General features: G+C 36.5%; 1 protein-coding gene across 1 annotated transcript; it reads left to right on the top strand.

The window, feature by feature from the left end:
* Positions 1-477: 477 nt before the first annotated feature.
* Positions 478-10,147, top strand: GMFB (glia maturation factor beta; the record flags this gene model as incomplete). Its single annotated transcript, XM_084240274.1, has 7 exons — positions 478-522; positions 4,149-4,245; positions 5,632-5,681; positions 6,353-6,402; positions 6,839-6,942; positions 8,405-8,478; positions 10,076-10,147. The coding sequence occupies 7 exons, from the start codon at positions 478-480 to the stop codon at positions 10,145-10,147; spliced, it is 492 nt and encodes a 163-aa protein (XP_084096400.1).
* Positions 10,148-10,535: the final 388 nt, after the last annotated feature.

Genomic DNA, 10,535 nt, shown 5'->3' with positions numbered 1-10,535 from the left:
GGGTCGGCGCCGCTTCCGCGGGCTGTGGCGGGCGCGCACTGCCGGACGTGGCCTCCCCAGCCGCCGCCCCGCCTAGGGCAGCATCCTCCGGCCGGTCCAGCGGCGACCCGCCCAGCGGGCTCTGGGGCTCTGGCGCGGCTGCTGATGGAGGGGTCCCGCTCCTGAAATGAAGAGTTGGGGGGCCAGTAGTTCGGCCCCGCAGAGGGCTTCCCCAGACGCGGGGTTCTCTGCCAGGGCCAGGCCTAAAGGGCGGGCGGGCGCCCAGCGCCTGGAGCCTGGAAGCGATTGGGGAGGGGTCCACTTCCGATCCCGTTCTTCTGGCGTTCTTTAGCCTCTGTCTCCTCCCCCCGTTTGCCTCTAAGGATGTCTTTGAGCTTTGCTTTCTTCGCGTTGAGGCTGCTGGAAACCTTTTGACCCAAGGCTTTGGCAACTTGAAAGTGTGAGTCAGAAGCTTTAGTGTTGCCTGGTGTGGGGGCCATGGCTTCGTTTCTCCTAGGGGACGGACTCCACGCTCAAAATAAAGTGGAGAATTAAATTGTGTGCCCAAGCAGGGTGTTCTGGATCTTCCGCATAGGCTTTTAAAATATGCTCGTTTCTTTAATTACAAAAAAAAGTACTCTCCTTTTCTCTCACCCCCCCCCCCCAACACACACCATGTCCTGTCTCAGACCTGCCACTTATTTCACGGCCCATCCTCCATCTAAAGGTCATGGTCACTAAATCTAAGTGCGCTCTTTCTCATCTTTCCGGACCTTTCAGTTGCATTCTGAGTATTGACACTCTTCTTTTGGAATCATTCTCTTGCTTCATGCTTCCCCCTTGAATTCTGGGATACAGAACTCCTGGTTTTCCCCCCTGCTTGCCCTGTTGGTCCATCTGTGTCCCATGCACACTGTTCTTCTCTGGACATCTCACGTAGGAGTCCTAGGCGCCACTAATCTTTTTTGTTTGCTTTTGTTTTTCATTTTGTATTCTATTTCCTTCTTTTCTTACCTACACTCATGGCTTCAGTTACCACCTACCTATATGCAGATGACTAGTGATCTTGTATTGCAGACCTTGTTTTTTGAGAACCAGCTCAGATCTGTATATTCCACTATATAAATAACATCCCTGGGAAGCTTTCACCACTTGGGTGTCTCAAAGGCACCTCATTTTGTCCAAAATTGAACTTACGATCTTTCTTCTCAAACCTGGTCTAACTGTTCCTTAATTTAGTGAAAGGTAGCATGTCAGTCTGTTACACAAGTGAGAAATTTGGGATTCATCTTAGTAACTCTACTTCCTAACCCACCTATCTCCCTTTCAGTTCCATTCTGTCACCAGAATGTTAAGCAGGTAGAGGTCTGGCTGCCTGGGTTCAATTCTCGCTGCATTAGTTATGTAACTTTGGGAAAGGTACTTAGCTTCTCTAAACCTTACTTTCTTCTAAATCACAACCCATTGCATGGGTTCTTTTGAGTATGAGGGGGGATCCATATAAAGGGTATAGCAGTGTTTCTTTTATGTGATTAAGACATGTTAACTATTTTTTTTTTTTTTTAAGATTTATTTATACAAGTACTGGGTATAGTCAGAAGTGCAGGATGGTGAGAGAATTCACCAGAGCCAGAGCAGGGAACAGAATAGGCAGACCGATGAAATACACTGCTGAGGAGAGCAGCGGGCACAGTCTGCATGCCACGTGCTGCGGGCAGTTTCGCAGCCCAGCGCTCAACCGCTGCGCCACCAGGGGAGGCCCAATGTTAACTATTATTAGCAGTATTCACCTAGCTCTTTTTATCCTCCTCAACCTGTCTAAGCCACTTTTCATCTCCCACGTGGACTACTAGTTTGCCAGTTAACTAGTCTTGCACACTCCTTTCATCCAACCCCTCTGACTGTTCCCTACAATCAAATTTGATCACATTTCTTATCAGCACCCTGCTTGAAACACTTTAGTGGCTTCGCTTTGTTCTCTAGGAAAAATACCAAACTGGGCCCTTTGTGCTCTGGACCCTACCAACCTCCTCTTGTATCATGTTCCAGGTTCTTGCTCATTCTCTGTGCTTGAGCATGGATGTGCCATGCTCACTTAATCAGAGGGTCTTTGCACAGGCAGTTTTGGTCCTTCACATTCCTCTTATCAGGAAGATAGTCTGTGACGTCGCTGTTCCTCACTAGGCATCAGATCGATAACGCCTCTCCTTCCTAGCTCTATCAAAGCTATAAATGCATTTTGCCTGATCATTTGACACAAGTCTGTTGTCTACTAGACCTGAGGACAAACCATGTTATTTATTTATTTTATGTGTTATAGCCCTAACACTTAACATAGTGCTGGCATTCATTAAATGTTCACTATATGATAAACCAATAAATGAACACTTGAACTCAAATTGCCACTTAACTTTCTTTGTGCATTAACATTTACTATGTATAGTTGTTTTCAAGGCATATACTCTTAAATGTTTATCCTAACTATTAGTAATTAGAATTGTCCTTTCTCTTATGGGAAGAAATGTTTGGCCCTATTATGGTATTGGCCTTATTATGACATGCAAAAGTTGTGTCAATTAAATCACAGTATATTTTTCACTGAGTCTCTGATCTTTAGAGTGTCAGGATTGCATAAACAGCTCTGGTGTCAGAACTGGAAGATAAGACTCATAATAAATTGGTCTTTGCTTAACCAAAAATCTAAAATATTTGAGAGTTTTCACTAATGGACTATGCAAACCAATTGTTGAACAGATAATAGCAATTCTAGTTTCCTGATTTCTGTATCTTTCTTGAAAGATGGGGGAGAAGGATTAGTGTTGAATACTGACTTCAGGAAGCACTATATAATTATAGCATCTCTTTCTCTAAAGAGAACTAAGAGAATGGGCATATATGATTTCTGCAGGAGCCTTAGTTATTGGATAGAACCTGTTGGTGGGATGTACTTTTTAATTGCATAATGGTGTAATCTATGGTATATCACACTTTATATATTACCAGTATTCTCAGTTTAAAGATTATAGTCATTTCCTACTTGAACGTGTACTTACCAGCACAGGGTCAAAAAATTACTTTTTCATTAAATTTTTATTTTAACTTAAAATCAGAAGACTTAATTCTTCTGGACACATATGTTCAGCATTGGTCTCACATATGCTCAGCATTGGTCCTTGAAGAAGGAGGGGGAAAAACTATATATGAAAAGACATCCAAGTATGTGGATCTTGCTTAAAAAAAATTTAAAACAGTGAGGGGACTTTGAACTCTATCTGAATATGTGATACTGAAATTGTTAGTTTTTTCTTAATGTGCGATGATGTTACTATCTTTATATTTTTAATGGCACATACTGTTATTTTTAATGATATATGCCAAAATATTCACAGTTGAAATGATTTCTGGCCTTGGTTGTATGACAATCCCTGGGGCTAGTGTTGAGGGTATTGGATAAAATAAAACTGGCTGTGTTGAAAGTGGTTGAAGCTGAGTGATAAGCACATAGGGTTCTCACTATTCTCTACTTTTGTGTGTATCAAAGTTTTATGGTTATTACAAGAAAAAAAAATTCTATCCTCTTGTTTGCAATCAGTCATACTATACACTAAAATAAGAGTGCTGTGATCATTTTCTTGCCAAATATCCAGGGAGGAGTCTGTAATATTTGTCATTTGTAAAAGGTTTTTTTAGTTTTTCTATTTGTTTCCTCTGGTTTTTCTTTCATAATTGTTAATAACTCCTTTTTAAAATTCCCCATAATAATTAAAATATAAAATGTTATTGATCTTTACTCTTATGGTTTATTTTTCATACTGTATTTGTATTTTTTAATAGTTGTGAGACTAAAAATGAACTGAGGTCTTATTAATTCTAAGTACAATAAGATGATTTCCTATTTTCCTGCAAGAGCAAAAGTATCATACTTTTTAGTAGCACACAGTGACCCTTACTTTTCCCCATATTCTTCCCTTCTCTCCAGTTCTGATGAAATTATATGATTAATGTAGCTACCAAGGTTGGTAGGTTTAAAAACTCATTATTCACATGTATTGCATTTATGCTTTCATAGAAGTGACATTTGTAGATGTCAGTATACCTTTTTTAAAGGTATTTTTATAATATGTCAAAGTCATGGCATTTTATTTGTGATTTTTTTTTTCCTTTTCTAGAGTGAGTCTTTGGTGGTTTGTGACGTTGCTGAGGATTTAGTGGAAAAGCTGAGAAAGTTTCGTTTTCGCAGAGAAACAAACAATGCTGCCATTATAAGTAAGCTAAAAGTGATTGCCTCAGTTACATGGTCTTAGTTTGTTTTATCTACACCTACAGTGAGTAAGCTGAACCTTTAGAATGTATTTGTCTCCTCCTGTTTTAAACTCTCCCTCCCCTTTTAGATCTATTTAAAAGGTAAGTAACAGCTAACTTCTCAGAGCAGGGGTGGAGTGTCCTGTATCCTCCATAGTTCTTCTCTTAGCTGCTTACACAGCTCTGGAGAAAGATGTTCTTGGTCATTTGTAGTGCTCCATCTAATTTATGCTTTAACTTCTCAGTGGAGTAAAAGTAGCCTGGCCAATATATTCAAACAGAAACTTGTGCCTCTACCTCAACATTGTGTTGAGAGTGATTTTGGGACTTATTTCAATTCTAGACTTGAATTCTGGTTTCATGAAGAGTATTTTTAAGCGTTTATTCACTTCTGACAGTGGAAAATTAACTTGCATATTATCTCTTCCATTGTGAGTCGTGTCTGATCTTATGAAGATTTCCTTTATATTCTTAGGTAATATTTAATATGTGGGTAGTAATATAAAAAGATGAAGGGAGGATGAGGGGCTGAGAACGTAAAACTCAACATATTACTTAGGATCATCTGTCACACGTGAATTAAAGAGTTGTTAACAACTTGTCATAATTTCTAGTTCTTTTACAAATAAATACTGTATTGTAGGCATTGCATCACATTCTTAATGAAAATGTGTGTCAGCATCATTTTGCCACAAAAAAGTAAAGCTATTGGAAATTTACTATGAAATTAATGAAAAGCCAAAAATGGCTAACTTTTCACAGTAAGGGAAAAGAGTAGAGGCATAGGTTATCTTAACATTTTTTCAATTTGGCTTTGGATTATTTTTCATCTGCTCGAAAAATAGATATCACTGTATTTGGTAATCTGCTTTATCAGAATAATCATATTGCACCATGAAATCCTGACACTAAAATGTGGGGATCTGGCAATTATTTTATCCTGACCTCTAGTCAGGATAATATTTATCATTTGAACTACTTTCTCTTGTAGTTCTAACCATGTTACATAGACCTATTTCAATCACAGTTAGTCACTCTCTGAGTTTTTCTTATCATAGGAGGTTGCATTTGAGTTACAAAGCTTTTCATATACACAGTAGATGTATGGTGTTGAATTAAGGTTCTGAATAAGCAAATTAAGCTCTATGAATTGTGGGTAAAAGCTTTTTAATGTTGACTGCTTCAAAAAGCAGAATTAGCTGATAGACCATAAAGCAAAACTTTGAGTGAGTGCTACGCTTTTGTTTCTTGATGTCTTAATTTCGAACCCAAAAATAAGGGCTGAAACTCTGTGGGTTGTTGTATAGATTAAGGTCACATTAGTTTACTCATACTATATTTTTATTTTAGTGAAGATTGATAAGGATAAACGCCTGGTGGTACTGGATGAAGAGCTTGAGGTTTGTTTGATCAGCTAATTGCAATTTTATAGTTACTATTTGTTCAAAATCATTATTTCCCAAAAGATGCTATATTAGTTGTGTGTACTTTTGAAGTTCTAACCCCTTAAATACATGCTCATTATGTATAAAAAGCATGTGCTAATTATGGCCTATCACATTTTCTTGCTAATTTAATCACCATCTTTAGAACATTAATGAAATCCAGTGTAGTAAGTGGTAGAAATTAAGACTATGTGCCCAGTAAAAGCTGAGTCAGCTTTATAAGTTGCTTCCGAATTGGTTGTCTGGTAATGAAAACCAAAACCCTATAACATAAGTATTTAATTTATCAAATTAAGTAACAAAGTTAGAGTGAAAAGAAATGAGTTTTTCTCCCCTAAATATCAGGCACTGTTGTTTCCTCTGAGAGGTTCGCTTATTTCATTCATTCTTTCCTGAAAAATTGGAGCATAGGCATAGACTACTAAATGGAGCTAAACTGAGTGGGCTTGTATTGATTGCATTGAGGGTTTAATAACCTGATCTTATATACAATTTAGTAAAATAAAATTTTATGTTGTGGTATGTAGTTATTAATTCATACCTATTTGTAGAATAGATGCTCAGTATATTTCCAAGGACTTAGGACTAACAAAATGCTTAAAGGTTATTTCTCTTTATGGTGTCAGGGCATTTCACCTGATGAACTTAAAGATGAACTACCTGAACGACAACCTCGATATCCTTTTCTTAGTGCTTTAAAAAGATGTTTTCTTTAGCGGTCAGGGTTTTATTAATGAAGTTCACTTTGTTCAGTATTTTAAAGATAGGTATACCTAAAATATGTATTCATGTCTTAGACTAACAAATGAAAAATTGATGTGTTGGTGGGATGAATTACATCCTATAAAAATTCCCTTTACTGTTAAATATTTACAATAAAAATTGCAAGAGCGAGATAAAAAACACACAGTCTTAACATTTATTTTTGAGTGATTACATGATTTTATAACTTCTCTTTGGGGTCCACTGATAATTTCATTTTAAGATATGAATAATGAAGCTGTGGCCTAAGAGAATTGGTAGAAATTTACTGCTTACCAACTCCTTGGGTATATATTTTCTTTCACAACATTGTTAGTAAATAGTTGTTTGAAGTGGAACAATAATTTTAGTTTCTTTAACTTGAGAAAAACCTTCATTGTGTATAGTTATAAGTATCAACATGATGATGGAAGAGTTTCATATCCTCTGTGCTTCATTTTCTCCAGTCCTGTTGGTAAGTGAATATTTAGTTTTGATCTCATTAATTAAATCATTTTTATACTATAAAAATTTCATACTTTTTTTAAAGATGAAAATTGTTGAATAACCTAAATTGAGGCATGTGAATGCATCGAAAGAAATTACTATAAAACATCACCTCATAGAACATGCTTATTTTTTTTTTTTTTTTTTTTATATTTATTTTATTCATTTATTCATTTGTTTGTTTTTGTTTATACATGCACTGGGTACAGTCAGAAGCGCGGGAGGGTGAGAGAATTCACCAGAGCCAGAGCGGGGAGCAGAGCAGGCAGAAGGACCGAAGTACACTGCTGAGGGGAGCAGCGGGCGGCAGGAGAGGTCTGCGCGCCATGTGGGACCCTCACCCAGTGGCCGGGGAGCAGCCGGGGATCGAACCGGCGCTGCAGAGGCTGCAGGCAGCTTCGCAACCCAGCGCTCAACCGCTGCGCCACCGGGGAGGCCCGAACATGCTTATTTTTTTAAGAGAACATTCTAGAAATGTAATCATTAGGTCTAATCATGTGCTCATTTTAAGGAACTTGAAACAAATCACATTTTAAAATATCAAAAGAGGGCCTCCCCTGGCGGCACAGCAGTTGAGCGCTGGGTTGCTAGGCTGCCTGCAGCCTCTGCAGCGCCAGTTCGATCCCCAGCCACCGGCGAGGGTCCCACCAAAAATAAATAAATAAATAAATAAATAAATTAAATAAATTAAATATCAAAAATACCTTTTCTTATATTTTTTAATTTTGTTTACAAGTTTGCACATGTTGTAATACTAATGAAATATTTGTGTTTATCTTGAAACAGCAGTTATCAGTGATAGAATTTTGAGACTAGTTCTAGAATTACTTACATTGGATATTAAAATGACTTATTGGTATTTAAGGTATCGAGTATCACCGGAATTCCCACTACCACCATGCAAACCCACAGTAGAGTCTCTACTCACTGATTTCTTCTCTAAACTATATTATTTGTATCATTTGCTTAGTGCTTACAATGTAAAATGTATGTTTAATTTAATATGTAAGCAGACTGTAACTTCTCTTTAGGACAAATCTCCCACTCCAGCACCCTATCTACCCCAAAACCTTACATGTTTTATTCATTGTTAAATTGACTCTAATATTTAATATCAAAATTAAGGTAGTGATGAAAAGTTTTTCAGTATTAAGGTAGTGCCAGAGCTTTTAAGTGCTTGCAAGAATCTAAAAATCAAGATCTACAGAGGTCTAATTTCATGTATTTTTGCTTATAGTTTAGCTATTGTGTCTCTTTGTGCAGGCAGTATGCAATGTAAGACTCAAAATACAGCCCATACACATTTAGACTGGTTACTGTAAAGTTGATAGCATCGGAAATCTTAAATGTATCATTTTTAAAAAGTAAGTTATAAAAAGCATCACTTCTTCAAAATCTAAGTCTCATTTCTACACTAATCTCTTTTCCAGGATGTAAGCCTGAACAACAGATGATGTATGCTGGGAGTAAGAATAAGCTTGTCCAAACAGCTGAACTAACCAAGGTGATATTTATATACTTATATGTAATATTTACTGATTATACATAGTACTGCTTGTTGAGACATTATTTCCCCTTGGCATGTAAGTAATCTAAAGACTTAAGTATTTTTTTAGATTGGTGAAAGTTGTAACAGAGCAACAAATTAGTTAAAGCTTTTTATTATTTGGAAATAAAATAATAGAAGTCTTTAGTGATGGTTGCTTTTTTTGAAGTGACGGTTGCTTTTTTTGAATGGTAGTTATGAGTAGGAAAAAATCACATTCAAAATGGAGGCAGCTTTAGAAAAGCTACTATAAATATTCAATCTATTAAGAGTTCTTTATCTTCCATAATGTAAATTCTGATGATTAAAATTATGCATTGAGGCATCTCTGAATCATATTTTGTACAGGAATTTCATATTATGCAGTCAACTATTGTTTCCAAATCTAGTCCTAAATGGCTAAGAATATTTACTAATATTAACTTTATTAAGCTGGAATCTTTTATATGAGATGCTTGCTTTAACATTTCTCATTGTTTTATGGAGTTTTTGAAGGGTGAAGGTAAGAGGGATACTTGCTCTCAAGCTTTAACTTCCGCATATAGTTGAGTTGAAAAAGTATAAACATTTAAGGTTCTTCTGAAGAAGAATATTACATAATTAAAATAGTACTAAACAAGATTTTGTTTCTGGTTTTAAAGCCAGCATCAGTGTTTTCACATTGGGTACTTAGCAGTCTTCAGTTTAGCGACTGTCTTTAAGTGATTTTTCTTTTAGACCATATGGTTGTTATTGATACCACCAACTGACAAAAATAGTACTTTCCTCATCTGTAGCATAAGAACACCTGGATTTGCTCTAAGGGGGATTTCCTCTAAAGGGGGATTTTCTCTAAGAAGGAGTTCTGTTGGCAACCTCATGTCTCTTCTAATCCTGGGCCTGCCCTAAAGTGCTGGAGTTAAGGCTTTACAATTTATTATTACTTTTACCAATAATCCCACTGAATTGATGGTGGTATTCCTAGTTGGTAGATGGATAAACTGAGGCCCAGAGGATGAATGACTTGCCCAGGACTGCATAACAGTAAATGACAGAGTTAGGATTCAAACACATCTGGCCTCAAATTCCCATCCCTGCTCTTGTTTCTCATTATATTGTCTCTTTATAGACATTGTACTTTCTAGACCTGCAGGTACTCTAGTTCTTGCTGGAGGTATGTGGCTGGGACTTATAGTTCATGGTATTTCCTCTATGAAGGATTAGCATGTGTGCTTCCAGTTCCTAGCTAGATTGATTTTAGTTGTGTATTACTTAGTACCACTGGATAAGATTTATAGAACTGCTCTTTTAGAATATTTGTAGATTTATTCTTTAAGAGAGTTTTGCTTTTAGACTATCTTGATTGCTAAACTTTTATCTGAGTACTTAGCATTTAAAAAAAGTAAAGTACCTCCCAAAAGTCATATCTAATATACACAGATTTAGTCATGACCAATATGAAAGAAAGGAAAATTCAGCATTTAATACTCAAATATATAAATATTTTTGATATATAGGGTTTTTTGGGAGAGTCTCAAAATATGACCTAAGGTTGGTTGTTTTTTTTTTTCTTCAGGTATTTGAAATAAGAAATACTGAAGACCTAACTGAAGAATGGTTACGTGAGAAACTTGGATTTTTCCACTAATGTGAACTTCTGTGTTTCTGAAGTATTTATGTATTAAACTGACCATACTGGAACAAGACATAAATACTTATTTATGCCTAAAAATGCACTGTTACTTACAGTTTGTTTCCTGCAGTAAAGAAAATTCTTCATTTGTTCAAAGTCTGAACAAAGAGGAAATCATCTTCATAGTAATGAAACTTTGTAAAGTGTTTCCTTATATTTGTAATTGTTAGGTGGACTACTTCTCTCCAGGGACTTTTTGCACTCTTGTGACTAATTTCTATAACTTATGGTTCAGAATTTGTTACTATTTGCAGACACCATTGGAAAGTGGGTATTAGATTGTGATAGACAACAGTTGCCTCCTTTGACAAATACTGGATATTAGCAGTTTATATATGAAAAT

Source organism: Talpa europaea, assembly GCF_964194135.1.
Source record: "Talpa europaea genome assembly, chromosome: 8".
NCBI classification, from domain to species: Eukaryota; Metazoa; Chordata; class Mammalia; order Eulipotyphla; family Talpidae; genus Talpa; species Talpa europaea.
The sequence above is the reverse complement of the archived record's forward strand: the minus strand, read 5'-3'. Positions and strand labels throughout refer to the sequence as shown.